Below are 27,350 nucleotides of genomic sequence, written 5' to 3' on the forward strand. Positions count from 1 at the left end.
TCATCTTTCAACTTTGCTTTCTCAAGGAACGCATTAAAATTTAACGGAACAACAGCACGAGCCATCTATCTACAATCAACATAAACAAGCAAGATACTATCAGGGACTAAGTTCATGATAAATTTTAAGTTCAATTAATCATATTACAAAAGAACTCCCACTTAGATAGACATCTCTCTAATCCTCTAAGTGATCACGTGATCCAAATCAACTAAACCATAACCGATCATCACGTGAGATGGAGTAGTTTTCAATGGTGAACATCGTTATGTTGATCATATCTACTATATGATTCACGCTCGACCTTTCGGTCTCCGTGTTCCGAGGCCATATCTGCATATGCTAGGCTCGTCAAGTTTAACCTGAGTATTATGCGTGTGCAAAACTGGCTTGCACCCGTTGTAGATGGACGTAGAGCTTATCACACCCGATCATCACGTGGTGTCTGGGCACGACGAACTTTGGCAACGGTGCATACTCAGGGAGAACACTTCTTGATAATTTAGTGAGAGATCATCTTATAATGCTACCGTCAATCAAAGCAAGATAAGATGCATAAAAAGATAAACATCACATGCAATCAATATAAGTGATATGATATGGCCATCATCATCTCGTGCTTGTGATCTCCATCTCCGAAGCACCGTCATGATCACCATCGTCACCGGCGCGACACCTTGATCTCCATCGTAGCATCGTTGTCGTCTCGCCAATCTTATGCTTCCACGACTATCACTACTGTTTAGTAATAAAGTAAAGCATTACATCGCGATTGCATTGCATACAATAAAGCGACAACCATATGGCTCCTGCCAGTTGCCGATAACTCGGTTACAAAACATGATCATCTCATACAATAAAATTCAGCATCATGCTTTGACCATATCACATCACAACATGCCCTGCAAAAACAAGTTAGACGTCCTCTACTTTGTTGTTGCATGTTTTACGTGGCTGCTACGGGCTTAAGTAAGAACCAATCTCACCTACGCATCAAAACCACAACGATAGTTTGTCAAATAGACTCTGTTTTAACCTTCGCAAGGACCGGGCGTAGCCATACTTGGTTCAACTAAAGTTGGAGAGGCAGTCGCCCGCAAGCCATCTCTGTGCAAAGCACGTCGAGGGAACCGGTCTCGCGTAAGCGTACGCGTAAGGTTGGTCCGGGTCGTCTCGTCCAACAATACCGCCGAACCAAAATATGACATGCTGGTAGGCAGTATGACTTGTATCGTCCACAACTCACTTGTGTTCTACTCGTGCATATAACATCAACATCATTAACCTAGGCTCGGATGCCACTGTTGGGTTTCGTAGTAATTTCAAAATTTTTCCTACGCGCACACAGGATCATGTGATGCATAGCAACAAGGGGAAGAGTATTGTCTACGTACCCTACGCGGACCGACTGCGGAAGCGATGACACGACGTAGAGGAAGTAGTCGTACGTCTTCACGATCCAACCGATCAAGCACCAAAACTACGGCACCTCCGAGTTCGAGCACACGTTCAGCTCGATGACGATCCCCGGACTCCGATCCAGCAAAGTGTCGGGGAAGAGTTCCGTCAGCACGACGGCGTGGTGACGATCTTGATGAACTACAGCAGCAGGGCTTCGCCTAAACTCCGCTACAGTATTATCGAGGAATATGGTGGCAGGGGGCACCGCACACGGCTAAGGAATCGATCACGTGGATCAACTTGTGTCAACTTGTGTGTTTAGAGGTGCCCCTGCCTCAGTATATAAAGGAGCCAAGGGGGAGGGTGCGCCGGCCAGGAGGAGGAGGCGCAGGAGGAGTCCTACTCCTACCGGGAGTAGGACTCCCCTCCAATCATATTCCAACTAGGATTCCCAAGGGGGAAAGAGGGAGAGGGGTGGCCGGCCACCTCTCCTAGTCCTAATAGGACTAGGGGAAGGGGGGAGGCGCGCAGCCCCCTTGGGCTGCCCCTTTCTCCTTTCCACTAAGGCCCATGAAGGCCCATGTGGTTCCCGGGGGGTTCCGGTAACCTCCCGGTAACCCGGTAAAATCTCGATTTCACCCGGAACACTTCCGATGTCCAAACATAGGCTTCCAATATATCAATCTTTATGTCTCGACCATTTCGAGACTCCTCGTCATGTCCGTGATCACATCCGGGACTCCGAACAACCTTCGGTACATCAAAATGCATAAACTCATAATATAACTGTCATCGTAACCTTAAGCGTGCGGACCCTACGGGTTCGAGAACAATGTAGACATGACCGAGACATGTCTCTGGTCAATAACCAATAGCGGGACCTGGATGCCCATATTGGCTCCTACATATTCTACGAAGATCTTTATCGGTCAGACCGCATAACAACATACGTTGTTCCCTTTGTCATCGGTATGTTACTTGCCCGAGATTCGATCGTCGGTATCCAATACCTAGTTCAATCTCGTTACCGGCAAGTCTCTTTACTCGTTCCGTAATACATCATCTCACAACTAACATACTAGTTGTAATGCTTGCAAGGCTTATGTGATGTGTATTACTGAGAGGGCCCAGAGATACCTCTCCGACAATCGGAGTGACAAATCCTAATCTCGAAATACGCCAACCCAACATCGACCATTGGAGACACCTGTAGTACTCCTTTATAATCACCCAGTTACGTTGTGACGTTTGGTAGTACCCAAAGTGTTCCTCCGGTAAACGGGAGTTGCATAATCTCATAGTCATAGGAACATGTATAAGTCATGAAGAAAGCAATAGCAACATACTAAACGATCGGGTGCTAAGCTAATGGAATGGGTCATGTCAATCAGATCATTCTACTAATAATGTGACCTCGTTAATCAAATAACAACTCTTTGTTCATGGTTAGGAAACATAACCATCTTTGATTAACGAGCTAGTCAAGTAGAGGCATACTAGTGACACTATGTTTGTCTATGTATTCACACATGTATTATGTTTCCGGTAAATACAATTCTAGCATGAATAATAAACATTTATCATGATTATAAGGAAATAAATAATAACTTTATTATTGCCTCTAGGGCATATTTCCTTCATCATCATACTTGGTTGTGCATCATGCCATGCTTATGTCGTGGTTGTTTACTATGTTGTTTGCTCTTTTCCGGTGTTTCTTCTTCGGGTTGGTTCCGATAATGTCGCGTTTGTGAGGATTCGTTCAACTACGTCCGTTTGTCTTCTTCATGGACTCGTTCTTCTTCCTTGCAGGATTTCAGGCAAGATGACCATACCCTCGAAATCACTTCTATCTTTGCTTGCTAGTTGCTCGCTCTTTTGCTATGCCTATGCTGCGATACCTACCACTTGCTTATCATGCCTCCCATATTATTGAACCAAGCCTCTAACCCACCTTGTCCTAGCAAACCGTTGTTTGGCTATGTTACCGCTTTGCTCAGCCCCTCTTATAGCGTTGTTAGTTGCAGGTGAAGATTGAAGTTTGTTCCTTGTTGGAACATGGAGATGTTGTTCCTTGTTGGAACATGTTTACTTGTTGGGATATCACAATATCTCTTATTTAATTAATGCATCTATATACTTGGTAAAGGGTGGAAGGCTCGGCCTTATGCCTGGTGTTTTGTTCCACTCTTGCCGCCCTAGTTTCCGTCATATCGGTGTTATGTTCCCGGATTTTGCATTCCTTACGCGGTTGGGCTATAATGGGAACCCCTTGACAGTTCGCCTTGAATAAAACTCTTCCAGCAATGCCCAACATTGGTTTTACCATTTGCCACCTAGCCTTTTCTTTCCCTTGGGTTCTGCAGACTCAAGGGTCATCATTATTTTAACCCCCCCCGGGCCAGTGCTCCTCTGAGTGTTGGTCCGAACCGAGCTGCCTGCGGGGCCACCTCGGGGCAACTTGAGGTTTGGTTTTACTCGTAGCTAGTCTCATCTGAGTGTGCCTTGAGAACGAGATATGTGCAGCTCCTATCGGGATTTGTCGGCACATTCGGGCGGTGTTGCTGGATTTGTTTTAACTTGTCAAAGTTGTCTTGTAGAACCGGGATACCGAGTCTGATCGGAATGTCTCGGGAGAAGGTATATCCTTCGTTGACCGTGAGAGCTTGTGATGGGATAAGTTGGGACACCCCTGCAGGGTTTTGAACTTTCGAAAGCCGTGCCCGCGGTTATGGGCAGATGGGAATTTGTTAATGTCCGGTTGTAGAAAACCTGAAGTTGATCTTAATTAAAATACATCAACCGCGTGTGTAACCGTGATGGTCTCTTTCCAGCGGAGTCCGGGAAGTGAACATGGTGTTGGAGTTATGCTTGACGTAGGTTGTTCTAGGATCACTTCTTGATCATAGTTGTTCGACCATGCTTTTGCATTCTCTTCTCACTCTCTTTTGCGAATAGGTTAGCCACCATATATGCTAGTCGCTTGCCGCAGCTCCACCTCATACATGTTACCCTTCCTATAAGCTTAAATAGTCTTGATCGTGAGGGTGTGAGATTGCTGAGTCCCCGTGACTCACAGATACTTCCAAAACCAGTTTGCAGGTGCCGATGTTACCAAGCAAGTGACGCAACCAAGCTCAAGGAGGAGCTCTATGAAGATCGTGTTCGTTATGTTGTTCCGTTTCCAGTTGATCAGTAGAGGAGCCCAGTTGGGGTCGATCAGGGATCTGTGTAGCATTTGGGGTAGTCTTCTTTTATTTTGGTTCCGTAGTCGGACCTTAATTGTATCTGTATGATGTAATGCTTTATTCATGTAATTGTGTGAAGTGGCGATTCTAAGCCAACTATGTATTTTTTCCCTTATGTATTACATGGGTTGTGTGAAGATTACCTCACTTGCGACATTGCTTTCAATGCGGTTATGCCTCTAAGTCGTGCTTCGACACATGGGAGATATAGCCGCATCGAGGGCATTACAATAGGTTCATGGGCGGAACCCGCAAGTTGGTCACCAAAACATACATTAAGTGAATCACGTGATATCCCATTGTCACCATAGATATCCACGGCAAGACATACATCAAGTGTTCTCAAATCTTTAAAGACTCAATCCGATAATATAACTTCAAAGGGGAAACTCAATCCATTACAAGAGAGTAGAGGGGGGAGAAACATCATAGGATCCAAATATAATAGCAAAGCTCGCGATACATCAAGATCGTATCATCTCAAGAACAAGAGAGAGAGAGAGAGAGAGAGAGAGAGAGAGAGAGAGATCAAACACATAGCTACTGGTACATACCCTCAGCCCCGAGGGAGAACTACTCCCTCCTCGTCATGAAGAGCACCGGGATGATGAAGATAGCCACCGGAGAAGGATTCCCCCTCCGGCAGGGTACCGGAACGGGTATAGATTGGGTTTCGGTGGCTATGGAGGCTTCTGGTGGCGGAACTCCCGATCTATTTTCTCTTCTAGAAGTTTTAGGGTACTTGAGGATATATGGGTGCAGGAAGTATGTCGGTGGAGCTTCGGGGGCCCCACGAGGCAGGGGGCGCGCCCTAGGGGGGCGCGCCCCCCACCCTCGTGAGCACCTCCCTTCTCTCCTGACGTGGGTTCCAAGTCCATCTGGTAGCTTTCCTTACAAAAATAACTTCTCCAGTTGATTTCGACTCCGTTTGATATTCCTTTTCTTCGAAACACTGAAATAGGCAAAAAAAACAGCAATTCTGGGCTGGGCCTTCAGTTAATAGGTTAGTCCCAAAAATAATACAAAAGTGGATAATAATGCCCAATATTGCCCAAAACAGTAGATAACATAGCATGGAGCAATCAAAAATTACAGATACATTGGAGACGTATCAACCTATCAATGCTATCACCGTTAGATATAGGTACCTCATTCCACGCCTCGATGATATGTTAGATGAGCTTAGCGGTGCCACTATTTTCTTAAAAACTGATCTTAAAAGTGGTTACTATCAAATCCGCATACAAGAGGGTGACGAATGAAAAACCGCTTTCAAAACAAAGTTTGGTTTGTATGACTGGTTAGTTATGCCTATGGGTTTATCGGAAGCACCCGATACTTTCATGCATCTTATGCATTATGTGCTTCGCCTTTACATTGGTGTGTTTGTTGTGGTCTACTTTGATGACATTCTTGTGTTTAGCAAATCCCTTAAAGAGCATGTAAATCATCTTAGGGTCGTGTTGCAAACTCTTAGAAACGAGCGTCTCTATGCAAATATGGACAAATGCACTTTTGGTGTTCACAAGATTGTTTTCTTAGGCTTTGTTGCGTCTTCCAAGGGTGTGCATATTGATGAGTCCAAAATCGAAGCAATTAAAACTTGGCCCCAACCCACTAACTTACAACAAGTACGTAGTTTCCTTGGTCTAGCGGGTTTTTATCGTCGCTTTGTGAAAGATTTTAGCACTATTGCCACACTGTTGCATGCTTTGAGTAAGAAAAATGCACCCTTTGTTTGGGGACCAACTCAATCTACCGCATTTTATGAGCTCAAATCTTTGCTTACACATGCCCTAATTCTTGCTTTACCCGATTTCACCAAAACTTTTGAGGTTCATTGTGATGCTAGCGGTAATGGGATTGGTGGAGTTTTGATGCAAGAAAAGAGAGCCGTTACATATTTTAGCGAAAAACTTTCCAGTGCTCAACTTAAATATCCTATATATGACAAATAATTATATGCTTTAGTGCGAGTATTGCATGTTTGGGAGCATTATCTTCGCCCACGTGAATTTGTTATACATACCGATCATAAGACACTTAAGTACCTAAAAGGTCAAACTAACACTACTAGGAAAAGGCTTATACATAGAAGTTTACCAGTAGCGTGTGTTTATGGCCCAACGCTACTAGTAGTTAGTAGTAGCGCTGGATAGAAAGAGCACTGCTGGTATACGTTAGCAACAGCGCTTGTTATATAAACCCACGCTACTGCTAAGTGTAACACACCACAATATCTGATCAATAAATATTAGCAGCGCTTGTCTCCCAACCAACTCTACTGTTAGTTCTGGATCTATAGCGCCTGTTGGTATAAACGCGCTACTGCTATTTTTCTATCTATAAAATTTTACTAGTAGCATGTTTTTTATCCCATGCTATAGGTAGTGCACCACGAGCCGTAGATATTTTGCAAGTTGCCATAGCAGTAGCGCGCATAGGAGACCCGCGCTACTGTTATGCCCGCCACCCACCTACCACCTTTCCCCTCCTTCCTCCGTTTTCTTCTTCCTCCCCCCTTCCTTTCTCCCCCTTTCCTTGCACCTTGCTTGTTCCAATGCTCCCCCTCCACCACCCCTCCATTAGAGCCCTCCCTTCCCCTCTTCTTTGCCCTTCCATCACCCCCTCTTCTTTGCTCCTCCACCACCCCTCCATTAGAGCCCTCCCTTCCCCTCTTCTTTGTCCTTCCATCACCCCCTCTTCTTTGCCCCTCCACCACACCCCTCCATTAGAGCCCCCTCCCTCCCCCTCTTCTTTGCCCTCCACCCCCCCCTCTTCTTTGCCCTCCACCACCACCCCTCCATTAATGCCCTCCCTCCCCCTCTTCTTTTCCCTCCACCACCCCCTTCCATTAATGCCTTCCCTCTTCTCCTCTCCCTCTCCTCCCACTCTCTCCCTAGCTAGCTAGCTAGTTAGAGCTATATATCTATAGAGCTACTAGGTAATTAAGAAGAAAGGTGCTCGATATCCCTCTCGACACATAGGTGAGCAAAAAAAGTGTTTGTGTGGATAGGATCGAGACTATATATATATGGGCGATATGAGAATATACTGAATTGTGTGTGGCATAATTTGGGTTGCCTACATTGTGTATTTGATGAAAATAATGTGGGTGACATGAGTTGCCTATGTTTTGCCGAATTGTCGATTCAATTCCGTTTCGGCGAATTTCGGGCAAACTCAATATGTCCTATGTTTAGGGAAGGTCATGCCGAATTTTTGTATGAATTTGATCCATGCATGCATATATACGTGGTTATAATATTTGCTCCGCCCGCAGGTGATCATGAAGGTCAATGGAAGGAAGGTGGAAAGATACTGGCAATCCGCTGTGGATGACATGTATGAAAAAAGACTGAAGGATGTTTTATGTCCATGTCGAAAAATGCAAAGGAAGAGTCAGGCTCGACCCCTTTCAGGGTGGTAAATTCAAGGCGCACCTGCTCATGCATGGTTTCATGCATGGCAATACTCGGTGGATAAGTGAAGATGATGATGATGATGATGAGGAGGAGGAGGACGTTGACGGGGCAGGAAATAACTACATGGGGCCACCAAACGAAGAGATGACCGATTATGTGCCCGAAGAGGAAGACGGCCTCGGAAATGTCGATGGCGAAGAGGTAGTTCAAGGCGGAGAAGACGCGGACACTCCACCGTCTTCGTCGCTACTAAGTTCAGCCATGCGGGACCCGCATGTTCGAGACCTGCTTCGCAAGAAGACGACTAGCGACAGAGCTGCTTCTAGAGAGGAGGCCAAACTGGCGCAACTGGAGGTAGGCTCGATGACTCCTTTGTATGATGGTTGCAATAATCCCGAGGTGACCCACTTGAGTTTCACACTAGAACTTCTAAAGATGAAGGCAAAAAACAAATGGACAGATACAAGCCTGGATGAGCTTCTGAAGTACCTAAAGAAGGTTCTTCCCGCGGGAAGCCTGTGTCCTACTAGTGTCGAGGAGGCAAAGAAAATCGTGTGCCCTCTTGATCTGCCACATATTAGATATCACGCATGCATCAATGATTGCATCATATATCGGAACGAGCATGCTGAAAAAACCATCTGTCCAAAGTGCAATGCTTCACGATATAAAAAGGCCGGAAAGAAAGCTCCACAGAAAGTTGTATGGTACTTTCCGATCACTCCGCGTCTACAGCGGTATTTCGTAGATCCTAAGGAAGCAAAGCTTATGCGCTGGCACGCGGAGAGGGTGAAGCCAGATGACGGAGATGAGCCGAAGCTGAGACACCTCGTAGATGCTAGCCAGTGGAGAGCATTAAATGCTGAATTTGATTTTTTCGCAAATGATCCAAGGAACATCGTGCTTGGCGCTAGTAGTGATGGCATGAATCCATTTGGCAACCAGAACACCAATCATAGCACATGGCCCGTGTTTGTATGGATGTACAACCTCCCCCTGGTTGTGCATGAAGGAAAAATACATACACATGGCTATGCTTATTCAAGGGCCGAGACAACCGGGAAATGATATAAATCTGTATCTCGGGTTACTGAAAGAGGAGTTACAGACCTTATGGACAACGCCGGCCAAGACATGGGATGCAAGCAAAGGAGAGTATTTCTACATGAGAGCCGCGCTGATCACGACGGTGCAGGACTATCTCGGTTACGGCTATCTCTCCGGCCAGGTGTGCCACGGATATTGCGGATGCACGAGGTGCATGGATGATACAACTTCTCTGCAGCTATCGAAAGATGGCGGGTCTTCGAAAATCGTGTACATGGGGCATCGAAGATGGCTCGAGAAGGATGACCCATGGAGAAAGCGTGGAGATCTATTCAATGGTAAGGCTGAGCATCGAGGTCCTCCACGTAAGCGTAGCGGTGCAGAAATATATGAGTTATTGAAGAACTGGAAAGAGTGCCCCTCGCCGGGAAAGACGAAGAAAAAGGCGCCGGAGCCCCTGCTGAAGGTATGGAAGACGAGATCTGTTTTCTGGGACTTGGAATACTGGCCCATACTCGACACGCCTCATAGCCTTGATCAAATGCATATCACAAAAAATATCCTTGAGAGTTTGCTTGGAACATTGATGAACATGCCGGAGAGGACCAAGGATGGGCCGAAGGCAAGAAAAGACTTGGAATTTTTGAAAATCAGGAAAGATCTCCAAATGCCCGGTAAAAGGTCGTCAGAGGAGACCGAGACGGAGACGGAGACGGAAGATAGGGGCAAAAAAGTAAACAAGAAGGAAGAACAATATTGCCCCCCCTCTTGCTTCACCTTAGATCCGAAGGAGGTCGATCAATTGTTCAAGTGCCTTGCCGGAATCAAAGTTAGTTCCGGATACTGTGGGAAGATAAGCAGATATCTGGACACTAAGAAAAAAAGGTTCAGTGGGATGAAGTCTCACGACTGTCATGTGATGATGACGCAGTTACTCCGAGTTGCACTTAGAGGGATTATGGACACACATGTGCGTGAGACGCTTACTGACCTATGCCACTTTTTTGATGCTATCTCTTGAAAGTCGCTCAGTGTGAAGCAACTCCATAGGCTACAGGAAGAGATCGTTGTCATACTGAATGAGCTAGAGATGTACTTTCCACCCGCGTTCTTTGATGTCATGGTGCATCTATGTGTCCACATCGTGGACGACATCATCGACCTAGGGCCGACATTCCTGCATAGCATGATGCCATTCGAGAGGATGAATGGGGTCATCAAAGGATTCGTTCGTAACATGTCCCTTCCGGATGGAAGCATAGCCCAGGGATATCTGACCAAAAAGTGCATCTCTTTCTGTGAGAGTTATCTGACCAAAGACCGTGTTGTTGGTTTGCCCGTCAACAAGCACTGTGGAAGGCTCGAAGGCGAAGGTCACACAACGGTCATAGGGATGTGAATGTGTTACACTCGGGCCGACAAAACTACATTGATGGGGCAAACTTAGTAGTGCTACAACACCTAGATGTGCTAGAAGATTTCGTGACACTGCACAAAGAGACCATTGCAAAGAAATACCATGACCGTGGGGTGCACAGGACGGATGCTGCAGTTATTAGAGAGCACAACTCCACTTTCGTGCGTTGGTTCAAAGAGCGAGTTCTGGCTAATCCCCCGAAAGAGGGTTGTCTGAACGGAACACTCATATACGCCTTAGCACATGGCCCCTCAACCAACCTCGCGACTTATCAAGCATACGATATCAACGGATACACGTTCTACACGGAGGAGAAAGATATAAACAGTGATGACCAAAACTCAGGGGTGACGATCAAAGCCATGACCGGGAATGTAATTGAAAGATATTACGGAAGGGTCGAAGAGATATGGGAGCTTAACTACTCTGGGTTGCATAGTGCGACGATGTTCCGTGTCAGATGGGCTAAAAATGTACACAGAGAAAACCGACATTTCACTACCATGTGTATACCCGACTCCGATGATAGCAATACCGTCAACGCCATCACCAAAAATGAGCCATGGGTACACGCTAAACACGTGACACAATGTTTCTTCATAACTGGTCCGATCAATCCCAGCCGTGTTGTCATGAGGAGAAGCAAAAGGAGCATCGCCGGAATGGATGGAGTCACCAACGAGGAAGACTATGACCAGTACGGTGATCCGATGAGGGAAGATGATGCTGATGACAACGAAACATATGTCAAAAGAAGAATGAAGACTACATTACCTACGAAAGATCGTAATCCCTGGAGAAGGAAAAGTCATGACCATGGGCTCAATTATTCGACAACGAACAAAAGAGGGAAGAAGATCAGTCTCAAGCATCGTCGTCGCCCAAGCTGACAAACTAATTATTATCCGGAGGGTAACAGTGGTATTGCTCTAACGACAGACCAAATTAAAGGAAGGAAAGTGCAAAAGAAAGATAAGAAAAAGAAAAGTGCAAATGAAAGAAAAAGAAAAAGAAAGGAAGTTTTACAAAATGAAATGAAATGAAATGAAAAAGAAAAAGGAACTAATAAGTTGTGGAAAATGAAATGCAAGAAAAATAAAAAGAAAAGAAAAGAAAAAGAAAAAAATTAGCAGTAGCGCGTTTCATCCCGGGAAGCGCTATAGCTAAGAAAAAGAAAAAATTAAAAAAACTAGTAGTAGCGCGTTTTTCTGGACAAGCACTATAGCTAACTTAGCTATAGTGCGTTTTGCTAACAAGCGCTATAGCTAATTTAGCTATAGCACCGGTCAGCTAGCCCCCTCTTTCTGTCTCTCTCACTCGCGCCGCTCGTCGATCCCCTCTGACGCCACCGTGGATGCCAGCCCCGCCCCGCCCCGCCCACGCCGCCGCCGATGCCAGCCCCACCCCGCCTCGACCCCATCCCGCTCCGGTATGCCCCCCGCCCCCTCTTCCTTCCTCTTCGACCCCTCAGCCCTGGCTCTCTCTCTGACCCCTCCCGCTCTCTGCAGATTAGCGACCCCGGCGACCCCGATGCCGGCCATCGACCCCGACCCCTTCAGCGCCTCCCTCCGTGAAGCAGCTGGCAACGCCCAGCAACGCCAGCGAGCACTACACAGGTTAGTGCTAGTTAGCTTAATTTGCTCTTAGTGTTAGTTAGTGTTAGTTAGCTTAATTTGCTGTTAGCGCTAGTTAGTTAATTGTTGTTAGTGTTAGTTAGTGTTAGTGTTAGCCCAATGATAGTTAGTTAGTGTTAGTTAGCTTAATTTGTTGTTAGTGTTAGTTTTTAAATGAAAATGGAAATGAAAATTACAGTTTTTGAAAATTAACTTATGTAGTTGCTGTCCATTATGAAAATGAGGATTTTTAATGGAAGTGTTGGGAAATTTGGTCACTCTCTCTCTCTCTACAGATCGACGAGGAGGAGAAGGACGCCCTCAACCCCCCCCCCCGGCCCACTCTACCCCGGCGACCCCGACCCCGAGGTGCGCCACCCCCTGTTCCCTCCCTCTTCATATGTCAGCACATAATGATGCAAGGGGGGTGTTCATAATGTGGTTGTTAAAGTGTTCATAATGATGCAATGGGGAGTGGAGCTGTTAGATTGGTTAATGAGCTTTTAGATTGGTATAGTTGATCTTTTTTGCATCAGTTGGCAGCAATGTTCATGATTGTGTATATGTCAGCAGCAACAAGTGCCCTATGTTTTGCCAGAAATGTTGATTCATTTCCATTCCGGCAAATTTCAGGCGCTCTATATGTGCACTTTCTAGCAAAGGTCATGCCGAAATTTTCCGTGAATTTTGGCATGACTTGTGCTAGAAAGTTGGACATATCGAGTGCTCGAGATTTGTCGCTCCGGGAATGAAACGACATTTCCGGTAAAACAAAGGTCACTTTTTTTGTCATTACTCACTTTATTATATAAAGCTCGATAATTAAACCACTACGACATTGAACCCTAGGAAACATGACCGACACCGATGAGGTCGGAGGTTCTCAGTCCCAATTAGGTCAAGCACACGCCTACCTCGACTTTCTGGCGGATCAGGAGAGACAGGAAGCTGGGTGTCCGGACCGCCTTGTCATGACGGATGACGACGGTGGTGGCGCCGGCGCCGACACTGATGCCACCAACGACACCGGCACTGAGACTGGCGCTGATGATGTTCCTAACTGCAGCACGGAAGGTGGGACCTCCCAAGCCAGTGAGGGACAGAAGGAAAAGAGGACACGACGCCCAAATGAGCTCGGCACCGGAAGAATGGTGGTGACGGCGGTGCACCCTGGCGAGTTCGAGCCAATAGAGCCGTGAGAAGTGGCAGCATGTTACAGCAACCAACTAGGATGCATCCTACGGGATACCGCTAACATCAACACCACAAAAATACGGAAGGATGAACATTTGAAGAAGCTGCTTCTAACTAGGTTGCACGCAAGATTCCAGTTCCCCGGTCGGAATGACGATGTCAACCCATGGGATGATGAGGGCATGAAAAAAAATCAACAACAAAGCCCTAGGGAAGTTCAGCAACGCATTGAGCGCTTGGAAAACTAGGGTGAAAAGGGCGATTCAAGTAGACCATGAAACCTACGCCGAGATTGTTGTAGACAATCCGAAAATTACGATAGAGGACTTTGAAAGGTTCAAGGAGACTTGCAATGAAGAAGCTGCCAAGGCCAGGTCGGAGAGAGGCAAGCAGCTGCAGGCAAAGAACATGGGGAACCACCGCCTTGGAAGTCGTGGTTACACGGGAAAGAGGCCCGTGTGGGCTAAGGAGGACGCAGAACGTGAACGTCAGGGGATCCCAGACCCATTGGCTGAGTTCACCGACCAGCAAGAGCACGACTTCATCAGGGCCTGATTCTCGTGGGACCCCAAGAAAAAGATTTTTTTTCACCAACGGGCCGACTAGGAAATTCATGAGATTACTGGTAATTATCCTTTTTACCACCTTACATATTAGGTCCTGATCAACGAAGTCTACTACATTCTAGTCGCATTCATAAATGATTCACGGTCCATTTTGCAGAGAGAACAACACAAGCTTGCGGCCAAGAGCGACTCGTCGACTCAGTCGTCGGTGAAGTATAAGTGGGACACTCCTTTCAACCGGGCCATGAACATAATGATGGGACACCCGCCCGGCCAGCGGCCGCAATATGGGTGTGTGCTTGGTGCCGGGGATGGGGCCACTTGGAAGTACTATTATAACGAGGACCCCGAGGCCAAAAGACAGAGAAAGAAGTTCAGTCAAGTGACTATCGACGAGAAGGTGGCACGAGCGATGCAGAAAGCAAAAGCTGAGACCAAAGCTGGGATAATCACTGCCTGTAGAGATGATATGGTGGCTGCCTTTACAAGCTTGATTCCAACAGTGGTCACATGGGTGCAACAAAATCCAAACGCGCCACCAAGTGATTTTCCCATGCCCAGCTTCACCGGGAGCAACTCAATGAACACCGCACCCATACCCATACCTAGTATGGAAACCGCACCCGCACCTCCTCCAGCACCTGCTCCTGCACCCAGCTCTCACAGCAGCCCTAGCTCCGTCTCTGGCTTGAATGTCGGGCCGTCGACATTGGCTGAGCTCGACGCCCTCACGGTAAATACGCGTCGTCGCACCTTCATCAATTCAACTAATTAATTAATCTTCAGTTGCCGTTCTTTTTGGATCTCTGACGCCGCACGTATATGTCTTTGTAGGCCGACTCCACTCTGTGCACCCTCCTTTACAACATGAAGGGCGGGTTGGTGGATGTGGGGAATGGTACTATAGTGAAGCCTAAGGATCGATTGTTTCACCGCCAGCAGATGCTTGATAACGCCTTAAGGGTCTCCGTGGTGAGTGTGAAAGCGGGCTACGAGGGTCTCCCTCGTCTGATACAAACCGATGGAGATGATGACGAGACCCCCACGCAGCTTGGGCAATGCAAAAATTGGCCGATCCTATGGCCGAAAAATCTTCTTCGTGTCGAGGTGGCCGGGAGCACACCAATGGGACCTCAGGAAGGTATGACCACAACACCACCTACACAAGTACAACCATCGTCTGTGCTGCTTGCTGAGATCGAGAGACATGAGGAAGGAGGGCCAACCGTTCCGCCGGCAGATGATGCCATCTGCCCCATGGAAGAGGATAGGGATCATGACATGGAGGAGGCCGACGATGACCCTAACCAGTATTTCAATACTGCCTTTGACAACGAAGTAACAATGAGTCAACCATATGAATATGAGATGCATGTACCAGAGCCGGAACGTCCTCGGGAGTGCAAGAATTCTTTGTTTATGCAATCCTCGCAGGACACGCCTCCAGATGCCGGCTCCACCCAAGCTCAACTGATTAGCCAGAGTCGTCCAAAGCTGAGCCCGACAACACTAGGGGTGGTGCTCAGGGAGGGTCTGACAGACCCACCAGCACCTGAGCCCACCAAGAAGAAGCAGAGGAAGAGACCGGCGGCGAGAAAATCCAATAAAGCTGGCAATGTTGGTTATAGTAGCCAGCCGCCTTCGACCAAGGTTGACCGTGTACCGATGAAACATGTGCCATTAATCCATGTCGCAGGAGAGCCAATGGTACCGGGTGAATGCACTAGCTACCATAGAAGGGGATCTCAGAGACTCCATGACCATGTGCTTTCGACAGAGAGAAGCCTCCTCGCCTCGGATGATCCAGGATACCCACTTTATATGGCTCATGTGCCGAGCAGTTGCAAGATGTATGTCCACACATGCCCCGTGGACCTCTTCTTCCTGAGGTTTGATTACATCTTCAAGATGTTTCAAATGAGGACACTCGATTTTACCTTCGTCCGCCTATATGCGCTGCACATGAACTACATCGTCAGGAGAGAGCAAGTCACCGATCTTGCGGTCGCGGACCCATACTACATGCATGAGGGCTTCTTGTCAATCAACGACGCCAACCATCAATATGCGAGTCAGTACATCGAAGAATTCTTGCTCAGCAAGAAGGACAAAGAAACGATTCTCCTACCTTATCATCCCAGGTAAGTCATCCGTGGATAGCAGCATAACACATACATCCTTTCGTGCATTTCAATAGTTACTTTGCACGCATGGAGGCTAAACTTGATCGTGTATTTTGCGCAGCGGGGGTGTCGTGCTGTTCTCATTGTTCTTTACCCGCGTTTCTCCCACGCTCTATATTTGGACCCGTCGAAGACCATACAGAACAAAGATTACACACACATAAAGTATGTTCTGGACAGAGCTATGCTGGGCTTCAGCATGCGGGGTGGCTACATCCAATGCAAAAAAACAAATAAGGTCGGGCTTTGTTTCAGCCACAAGACTGACTTCTGTTGTATCCAGCAACCGACAAGAAGTGAGAATGATGGATTCTACGTCATCCATCTAATGATGGAGTACAGAAGGGATGTGCAATCACTTTGCATGAAATCTTCATCCGATACTCATATCCAGAGATGGGTCGAAGCCTTTGGAGCCGTGTTGGATAATCGACTTCGAAATGATTTCTACCAGATCAACAGGAAATTGCGTCCATCATCATCAAAGATGTCCTCGAAGAGAATGGGATGTTCTACGGCGGCCCAATATCGCGAGCTGACGTCCGAACCCGCATTGCCCTACAGCGTCAGGACATGACGCCTTTCACTAAGCTTGGGTGCACCCTTCCGGATATGGACAGATGGGAAGAGTGCACTGCTTAAAAACAATGTGTTTGTTTAGTTACTTGTTACTTTCTATACGACGAAACTTCGAATCTCTCAGTACGGCGAAACTATTAGATGTATGGTGCCGCGCTATAGTTAATTACTTTCGGTTCGATGAAATTTGTTAACTATGTTTACTATATATGTTGCTTCTATTTCATAACTATTTTGTTGAATTCGCTTCATGGTATATATATGTGCATCTCTAACAGGTATATAGATCAACGATGGCGAGGAAGTGGTATGCCGTGTATGTAGGGCATGTTCCGGATGTGTATGATGAGTGGCCATAGTGTCAGGCCCAAGTCTCTGGCTTCTCCGGCGGAAGCCAGAAAGGGTTTGATAGCAGAGGGGAAGCCGAAGCTAGTTACTTGAGATTCATAGCACAACAGGGGATTCAAAACCAGCGCCGATGCAAAAACTACTACATCATACCGCTTTTGATCATCGTGATCGCTCTTATCATGTATGTCTTAGTTTAGGTAGATGATGAAACATGTGTCTACGGTGACAATGTAAGAGACATGTGATCATTAACTTGTATCGCTATTTCGAGATGATGATGAGATCGACATCATTTGTGTTGAGACTATGTTGATATGATGAGACTATATGTTGTACCACTTCGATGATGATGATGAGACATTCCTTTTTCATATAGTTCCAGTGTATGTGTATGTTGTAACTGTATAAAACCTGAAAAAATACGAATACAACAACATAAAAAAAGAAAATACTAGCAGTAGCGTGGGGTATTGGAGTAGTAGCAGCGCTGCTTACCAGTAGCGTTTTTTTAAGGGACACTCTACTAGTATTAGCAGTAGCGATGGACAGAGGCGCGCTACTGCTAGATACAGCTAGCATTAGCGCTGGTTCAAACAAGCACTACTGCTAACAAATAGTTGTAGCGCCGTAGCAGTAGCGCGCCTGCCTGCGCTACTAATGTCCAAAAAACCAGCGCTACTGGTAAGGGTTTTCCTAGTAGTGTAAGTTGAATAAATGACATGCTAAATGAAGTGAATTTATTGAGTCTTTTCCTTATGTGATCAAGTACATTAAGGGCAAATAAAATGTTGTGGCGGATGCTCTTTCCCGCATATGCATGCTTGTTACTCAACTGGAGTTGAATGTTATTGGCTTTGAGCATATTAAAGATCTTTATGTGAATGATCCTTCTTTTGCACTTCCTTATGCCAAATGTCTTACTCACACTTGTTGGGAGAACTTTTATCTCAAAGATGGCTACCTTATGTGTGCTAACAAACTTTGTATACCCGAGTCTTCTCTTCGTTTGTTGCTTTTGCAAGAGGCTCACGGAGGTGGACTCATGGAACATTTCAGGCGCGACAAGACCTTTGCCACACTCTCCTTCAAGTACTTTTGGTCAAATATGTTCCAACAAATGCTCTACATGCAACAGAGCTAAGTCCAAAGCCCAATCTCATGGTTTACATATGCCACTTCCAATTCCATATCAACCATGGGAAGATATTAGTATGGATTTTGTGCTTGGTTTGCCTAGAACTCGCAATGGAAAAGATTTCTTCTTTGTTGTTGTGGACCGATTCTCAAAAATGGCACATTTCATCCCATGCAACAAGATAGACAATGCTTCACATATTGTGAATATTTTTTGTAGGGAAATCTTGAGGTTGCATGGAGTGCCAAGGATCATTGTGTCGGACCGCGACGTCAAGTTCTTAAGCTACTTTTGGAAGACCATTTGCGCCAAGCTCAGCATCAAGCTTCTTTTCTCCATGGCCTATCATCCCCAAACCGATGGCCAAATGGAAGTCACCAACCGGACGCTATCTACTCTCCTACGCGTGTTGATCAAGAAGAACATCAAGGAGTGGGAGGAGTGCTTACCAATGTTCAAGAAATCGTTAACTGGCAGCTGCTCGGTCACTTTAGGAGTAGCGATTAATCGATGAATTTGGCTACTAACTTGATTAATCAATCGACCATTAATTGGTAGATTGAATAGGAACTTTCCAACATATATGCAGATTTTTTATGTATTATATCATACTCTCATGCTCCCAGCTATGTAGTATACCAAAAATATGTTGTCGTACACATATGAAAAGCATAGAGAGGAGCTAAAATTATTAATCCTAGCTACTAAGGAGCGGGATGGGGCTGGAAGGTGTTACGGGCCAAAACTTTGGGCTTTGTTTGCCCATCTGTTAATGGGCCAGCTGGGATTAATTGACCTGACAACTGAATAATCAGTCTAACTGGCCAATTAATCGGCCTGGCAGTTAACGCGATGAATAGGTGTTATTCGATTCGGCAATGCTATGAGTAGCGTAACTGGCCCGTTAACTGATTAATCAGGTGAATTCTTGAACAGTTGTGCTTACCCATCGCCGGTACGCTACAATCGAGCTCGATACACTACTACTAGCAAGTCCCCCTTCGAGGTTGTCTATGGCTTCAACCCATTGTCACCACTGGACATTCTACCTCTTCCGCTCCAAGAACGCGCAAACATGGATGCAAGTGCAAGGGCAAGTTTTCTCAAGAAGATGCATGAAGATACAAGGGCAACGATCGAGCGTCAAGTACACCGCATCGCCACCAAGCTCAACATCAACAAGACACCAATGGTGTTCCAACCAGACGATCTTGTATGGCTTCATCTTCGGAAGGACCGCTTCCCCAATGAGCGCAAGTCAAAGCTAGTACCACGCGGACCCTTCAAGGTGCTAGCACGCTACAACGACAACGCTTACAAGATTGACATCCCACGCGACAAGTACAACGTAAGCGACATCTTCAATGTTAAAGACTTGGCCAAATACCATGGTGATGAAGATCACGATCAGTGGATGGATCTCTCCAAATGGGTGGGGGGATGATGCGAAGCATCCTTCCATCATCCCCATGGATTCTACACCAACACATCAAGCCCCACGTGGACCTATGACAAGAGCTCGAGCACGCGCAATGGAAACCGAGGTGAACTCCTTCCTACTTGACTTGCACATGAACTTGAATGAGATTTGGTTGCTACCTCACCAAGATACCCTATGCATCATTAGGTACAAAGAGGGACCCTTCCAAGCAGCTGAGGAACACCACCAAGTGCAAGGAGAACCACCCCAAGGCTGCACGAAGGAGGAAGGAGCCAAACAGCAGCAGCACTGGAAGTCCCAGGCGACCCCGTGCGCACGGGCCCACGAGAACCCTGCCCACGGGCTACACAAAGAGTTTGGCGATGTAGCACCCCATGCGCACGGGCGTGTACCGTGCGCACGGGCCCTACAGGATGGCCGGTTGATGCGGGCTGTTGGGCCTCCACTTCGCATCCACTTCACCTCCTACTTACCCAAGCCTATATAATTCGTACCTAGGGATATGTTTAGGCTTAGCAAAGACATAGATGAGAATTTGAGAGCTTTGCTCCTTCTACCACCTCCATTGGAGATCAAGGCCTCTTAAGAGAGGATCCACTTGTGGATTTCAAGACCTCCATCTTGGAGAAGAATACCATCATCAAGACCTCATCTCTAAAGAGTGGGAAGAACTCTATCATTGTATCTTTCCTTTGATTGCATTTGTGAACTTGTGGATCTTGTGTTGCTACTCTAGTGGATGTGTAATTGGGTATTGTTGGAGTGAATTCCTCTCTGTGTTTCTTGGTGTTCATCCCTTTTCCCCCTCCAAGTGTGAAAAGATCCATCTTAGGTGAAACCCTACAACACTTGTCCTTTACTTTGTTCTTGTTATGTCAGTATCTATGCACCATATTGGCGCTAGGATGAAACTTGTCTCCTTTCTCAGTATTGTCTTTAGCCCTAGTTTTCTCCTCAATGTCAAGAGATGCTATCAGATTTTCAACTGATATCTTCTGTCTCTTATGTTTCATAGTAGTGGCGAGACTCCTTCATCAAGGAGGCAACTTTGCAATCATGCTCTCAACCATGAATTTGTCGGGTGAATCACACTAAAGGGGTTCGAGTTCCTTTACAATGCATTGTATCTCATGAGCTTGTTCAACTACAAAATGATTACTCACCATCTTATAACCGTGGAAGCTCTCCATGAGATACAGTTCACTTCCTGCATCAGTTGCACCGAATTTAGCATTCAGTGCATTGCACAGTGTCTTCCCTTCTTGTATGTGCATGAATACAACACATAGACGGCCAATAAAAACACTCGGAACACATCCGACAAAAATAATGTTGGCACCCTCGATTTTCTCTGATCTTCACTAGAGATTCCCTCTAGCATGCTAATACTAATGTGTGAAACTTTCAGAGCAGTAAGTGAGAGTGTGGACTTCACTTGCCACCTTTTGAAGTGCATAATGATAAACTTATCTAACCTCAATTCATCGACGAATCTAGCCATAATTAACTCGAAAAATTCCTAAGTGTCTTATTATTGGAAAATTAGTCAAATTCATGATTAATTCTAGTAAATAATAAATGACCAGAACAATAATTAGCATGCATAACTCTAGCATACTAGATGAACAAAATAGCAGCATCGCACATGCAGCAACACCCATAATTAGAGACATGACTAAATCACGACGCACGTATTGTGCCGTGGCTGCTGTAGAAGTGAGGTTGTTGACGACAACGTTGGTGAAAATGGGTCGAAGTAGACGTTGTTGCAGAAGCCGGCACGCGGCGTCGTCTGATTTGGATGGAAGACGACCTGTGGAGAATCAATGCGGTTCGATGGGGCCGGCGATGCTGCGACAACAAGGTGGCTGTTGTGAATGTGTCGGTGTATTAAACACGGGTGTTTATACCCTAACTATGGACATACAGTCACAGCCTTCCCAACGGCAAGGGCTTAACATAAGCTGGCCATTTATAAATACTCAATACTTGGTAAAAACCATGAAGAAGACCTCCAGGCAGGTCATCGAGAAGTATTGAATATGTACTGAAGATGAAGACTCAATTACCGGCAAGCTACGAGTCGGCAGGCTCCGGACGGACAACCTCAAGACCGACGAGCTTCCTCCCACTGCTCCACCGTGGCAGCTGGCAGGAGCTTGACGACGGGTGTCGAGCGGCTGGTGGTTAGGTAGAGCTTGTCGGGACACGTGGCGGCCCGTCATTGAATAGCAACTTTATTGACACCCGTCCAAGGGGCGTGACGAAAGAATAAGAGGTAGATGGGCGAGCGGCACAAGTGGAGTTAGGCTCCCTTGCCGGCATTCCTCCTCGGCGTGACATCTAATGGAGCATTAAATATTCTTGTCCTATACCGTCAGAATTAGATATGATAGCATTGTAGCCACTATCTGCCTTCTGTATTTACCATTTTGCCATTGTGGTAGCCCTTTCATCTATAAAAAAAGGCATGTGACAACCTTTACAAGGGTCGACACCCAGCCTATTTGCACTAGCTCTTCCGAGCTTCCTGACGGCAAGGTTGCGCTCTCTTGTAACTTGGGCATTTTCACATATAATTTCATCAAAGTAGGAATAGAGTTTTATACTTCACAGAGACCTGAACCTGAGTAAACTGATCATGCGCTCCGTGATTGATTCTGCTCTTTGTGTGCTGTGAGCCCTAGCCGAACGTAGAAGGGCTTCTGAGCCCATAGATTGTGGTACGTGGATAGAATGATAGTACGACTGTACGAGGTATGCTGCAAGGGAGGGGCGCGCGAGAGGTGATGCACGGTGGGTGCGTGAGCAGTGCCAAAAAATTCATAGGCAAAGGGAGATGACAGGGTGACTCGTTGGCGCATCGGACGGTCGCGGAGGCGGCTGATTATTTCCTCATGAGGAATAAAACCTTTGATTCTTCTTCCAAGTGAAAGTACATAGTACTCCCTCTGTAAACTAATATAAGAGCGTTTAGAATACTAAAGTAGTGATCTAAACGCTCTTATATTAGTTTACAGAGGGAGTACTATGTAGTATGAGAACAATGGTGATTGATGGTACTATCTTAATTAATGCAAGAATCTTGAAGCACATACAGAAACACACGGTTTGACCTAAGTACGAGGACAAACAAGGAAGAGAGGAAGAAAAGCAATTAATGTACACGAGGGAGACGGAGCTAGGGAAGGAAGGAAGGAATCTATGCGATGGCGGCGCCCTTGCCGTTGTTGGCGCCGACGTGGACGTCAGCGTCTCCGATGTACCTGCGCCAGAACCAGTGGCCCTTCCAGACGAGCACCATCTCCTCGATGGGCACGTTCTTGGTCTCCGGCAGGAAGAGCGCGATGAAGACGGTCATGATGACCACCCAGCCGGCGAAGAAGTAGAAGAGGCCGAACTTCATGTGGCAGAGCATGGTGAGGAACGCCTGCGCGATGACGAAGGTGAAGAGCATGTTGACCGACACGTTGATGCTCTGCCCGGCGGGCCTGATCTCCAGCGGGAAGATCTCGCTGGGCACCAGCCACCCCAGGGGCCCCCAGGACCACGCGAACCCGGCCACGTAGAGGCAGATGAAGAGCACCACTGCCGCCGCGTACCCCTTGGGCATCTCCCCCACGCCGCTCGTCCCGAACTTGACCGCGATCAGGGTGCCCACCACCAGCTGGCTCACCAGCATCTGCGAGCCGCCCTGCAGGAACAGCTTCCGCCGCCCCAGCCGGTCCACGGTGAAGACGGACACCAGCGTGGCGAACACGTTCACCAGGCCCGTGATGACGGCCGACATGAGCGACGCGTCGCCCTTGAACCCCAGCGTCTCGAACAGCACCGGCGCGTAGAACATGATGACGTTGATGCCCGTCAGCTGCTGGAAGAAGGGGATCATGATCGCCATGGTCAGCTGCGGCCGGTACTTGCGCTGCAGGATGTTGCGCCACGGGTGCTGCACCAGCTTCGACTCCTCGCTCGCCACCACCAGGTCCGCGTACTCCTCGCTGATGTCCACGTCGCTGCCGCGGATGCGGTTCAGCATGCGCCGCGCCGCCTCCGGGTGCCCGCGCTCGATGAGCGAGTTGGGGGTGTCGGGGAGGAAGAGGGAGCCGAGGGTGATGATGCCTGCGGGGACGGCCGCCAGGGCCAGGCTGATGCGCCACCCGTACCCGGCCTTGATCTTGTTGGTGCCGTAGTTGATGAGCGCCGCCGCCAGGATGCCGATGGTGATCATCAGCTGGAACCCGATGTTGAGCATGCCCCGGAGACGCGCAGGCGCCATCTCCGACAGGTACACCGGCACAGACTGCATGCATAAAAAAACGTCCATTCCAATGTTAGACCAAACACAGATTTTCTTTCTTTTCTTTTATCATAATTTGAAAGCACAAACTAATAACATGACGCTTAATTAGATGTGCTTTAATAAAACTGTATTTACTAATCTTCACACTGTTTGTCTGCATTGCTTTCAGTAGGTTCTTCCTTGCTTCTTCCTCACATGACTATTGCTCTGAAAACGATGCCGTTGATCTAACGGAGTCAAAGTCTTTGGAGGACTAAATAAATAAAGCAATGGCCCGTGGAAAATTCCAACTTGCGTATCTCATTTCTCTGAACTGGCAATTTTATATCCTACTGTATGAATTATGTGACAAATCGTACTAGAAGGACATCCACGAATCTCTTTCCGTGGTTCCTACTTTGCTCATGATGCTCTTTTTTCGTACTGTACATATTTCTCTTGGAAGAGTAGTACGTAGATGCAAGGAAGGTTTAATCAGTTTCACATGCATCAACAGTTGTTTACGACAGACCCGTGAAGAAGGCTCGCTTGCTGCATGCACGTGAATCCTCGGATGAACCAACAGCTAGCCGGCCGGCCCAATGAATTGAACCAGTACTAGCACCAGCTGCTAAAATGAATACTATACTACCAGTATACTTTCAACAGCCCATCCTATCGCTGTTCAATGGAAGATTGAATATCTACGCGAGATCAATCAGGATACGTACGCAGTAGTAGTGTATTATATACATTTTTTTTAGGATAGTAGCTAAAAAGAGTCAAAATTAGCAGCTGGTACATATACAGCTTTGGCCATGGAAGCAAGTAATCTAATGAAGCGAAACAACAAAGCGGTCGTCAACATCTTGCAAGTAAACATCACCTACGCCCAGTTTGGACTTTGGGGAGCATCAAAGTGGGCCCTCTTTTCCCTCCCTTAAGGGTGAGATACTAATTAATTAACTAAATTTTATTATTTCCTAAATAAAATAGCCTACTGGCTTGGACTTTGCACATGCACGGTGGTTGTAACTTCCTATAGAGAATCTCGCTCTCTTTTGGAAACTCGTCCGGTGATGTATTTGATGGATACCTTGGACACGCATGATCATTGACAGAATCGTTCTTAATTGTAACAGAAGAATCAGCATATTTCTTTCTTGTCTCATTACATGGCTCGACATGGATGGATATGAGGATGACATGTACTTGTAGTATGTAGCTGTAAACTCATTTCATTTTGCCACCTACCCCTGGCCACTGTCTACTAAATTCGTGTATATATGCTACTTTGTGGAGTAGTTTATCAACAAAATCATTACTGTAGAAATAATCAAGTGCGGCTATACTAGTTAGGTTATGTACCGACGATTGATCCAACTAAAAAAGAGTATCGTCGGCGATTGAACTTGGAGTACTACGTAGTATATACGCGTACATCACATGGGCTGCCTTGACGTTAATTACAACGAGGAAATAAGCCACAGATAATAGGAGTACAGTACAAATGAAGGAGCTAAGGGAGCGGAGTATTATAGGTACTAGTCATTACCTGATTGGCGAAGCCAACGCCGACACCGAGAAGGATGCGTCCGACGATGAGCATGGCGATATTCTCCGCCGCCCCGTTGAGCGCGGCGCCGATGAGGAAGGTGAGCCCTCCGGTGAACATGGACCACTTGCGGCCCACGACCCGTGTGACGGTGGCGGCGAAGAAGGAGGAGACGAGCGCCGCGAGGTAGAGGGAGGAGGTGAACGTCTGGAGCAGCTGGTTGTCGTACTTGCAGTACTGGTTGGCGGAGCCCTTCATCTGCTTCTTGTTGTACACCTCCGGGAAGAACTTTTTCAGGAAAGGGTTCATGGACGTCACGCCCCCTGTACGTACGTACGTAGGAAATCAACACAGTCAGTAATTTTGCTTGTCGAATAGAGTAGAGGATGTGCATGCGTGATCCATGTACAGACCTGAGATACCGATGTCATATCCGAAGATGAGGCCGCCGGTGGCGGCGACGACGCAGGTGAAGAAGACGAAGAGGGTGAGCCTGCCAGGGTAGTCCTTGCCGCCGGACGTGTTCACGACGGCGCCGCCCGCCATGGTTGGTCGGTCGGCAAGAACTCAGAGCACTACAATGATTAAGCAGGCCCAAAGCTGATGATCAAGGAGGTATGGGGTGTGGTGAGAAGGCTGGGAGGCTCAAGCCCCTTATATAGAACTTTGTCTGGGTAATACTGGTAGCTAGCTAACAGCTAGATTGCGCTGTGTGTATGGTTGCAACTAGTAGTAGCATGCAAGCGGGTCAACGGCTGAGGTGGTGGTCAAAACTTGGACTAGATAGGTAGGAGATGGCTGCAAATATGAATGCCGAGTTGGAGGCATTATCTTAAACTCGCTGGCCGGCCGGCCGTCATGCGGCTGTCAAGTTGGTTGCTAGGTTTTGACTTGATCGATATGATTCAACCGGGCACCGTTGGTTCAAATTCAATCACATGCATACATCATGCACACACACTCATTCGTCTCCCGTCCGGCCAAGGGGGAGTAGTGCGCGAGTTGTGTTGATCGATGGATGGTCGAATAATCTAATCTAGTTAATGCAAGTCCAAAGAATCGTCTGAACTGCAATCTGAAACAAATCATGCATATTCATATTGATTTCAGCGATCGTTTCCCATGCGGAAATAGAATATGATTCAGCAAACCCTGGCATCCAGATACGGACGCCACCCGGGGTTAACTGTTTTAACCAGCGAGAAGATTTCCTTTTTCTTTTCTTTTTTGCGGGAAAAAATAGCAGCAAGCAGCTTTATTTTCGTGGGAGAATATTCTACAAGAAATTGGCGGTTCCCTCGTGATGGTGAGTCATGAGCAAATCTTTTTGGGTGCTTTACTGCACGCACCGGCCATGAATTCGGACCCTAAAGTTGATCCAACGATTCAAGGGTATCTCGTGTGCTCTCCATCCTAATTCTTATCCCTGGGATGGTCAGTGTATCGATCGATCATGCTGTTTCTTTTTTTCAGAGGTGCATATGATATAATATAATTAAAAGAATGGAAGCTTCCTTGTTTCGGATCTTTTTCGATGTTGATATGCGAGTCGGCCGCTAACTAGCCGGCGAGCCTGACAAAACCAACGGCTCCTTCGTCTTGTTCAGGTCAGAGATACTTCCATCCAAATTAAACAAGTGCATACGCAACTCTACCCTAGCTGACAAGAAGAATTACGCGCGCAATTGTTTGCTGCTTGCGCACATGCCTGACAACCAGTTGGATACAACTCGTTAAAAAAACGTTGGATACAAGGTATGCATGATTAACTGCACGAATCACGGAGCACGATTACTTGTTTTTTTTTCTGATGATGATGGAGATGGAAGAGAAGACTCTCCGGCCGGTGCACGTGCTGCCTGTGAAGCATTGGCTGTGTTCCACTGCGTTTTACAGATGTGAAATGGGGAGAAGGA

At 46.9% G+C, this 27,350-nt stretch overlaps 1 protein-coding gene across 1 annotated transcript; it reads right to left on the reverse strand.

Moving 5' to 3' along the window:
- Positions 1–22,653: 22,653 nt before the first annotated feature.
- LOC123188836 (sugar transport protein MST3) lies at positions 22,654–26,138 on the reverse strand. The gene is made up of 3 exons (XM_044601114.1): positions 25,848–26,138; positions 25,435–25,757; positions 22,654–23,900 (listed from the first exon to the last, which is right to left on the reverse strand). The coding sequence occupies exons 1-3, from the start codon at positions 25,978–25,980 to the stop codon at positions 22,803–22,805; spliced, it is 1,554 nt and encodes a 517-aa protein (XP_044457049.1). The 5' UTR covers positions 25,981–26,138; the 3' UTR covers positions 22,654–22,802.
- Positions 26,139–27,350: the final 1,212 nt, after the last annotated feature.

This window comes from Triticum aestivum, chromosome 2A (assembly GCF_018294505.1).
Source record: "Triticum aestivum cultivar Chinese Spring chromosome 2A, IWGSC CS RefSeq v2.1, whole genome shotgun sequence".
NCBI classification, from domain to species: domain Eukaryota; kingdom Viridiplantae; phylum Streptophyta; class Magnoliopsida; order Poales; family Poaceae; genus Triticum; species Triticum aestivum.

Excerpts from the sequence above, each read along its gene's own strand:
- LOC123188836 (XM_044601114.1), bottom strand. The coding sequence starts at position 25,980 with ATGGCGGGCGGCGCCGTCGTGAACACGTCCGGCGGCAAGGACTACCCT. Across the intron at positions 25,758-25,847 it reads ATATGACATCGGTATCTCAG|GGGGCGTGACGTCCATGAAC; the intron begins GTCTGTACATGG and ends ACGTACGTACAG. Across the intron at positions 23,901-25,434 it reads GCGTTGGCTTCGCCAATCAG|TCTGTGCCGGTGTACCTGTC; the intron begins GTAATGACTAGT and ends TTATGCATGCAG.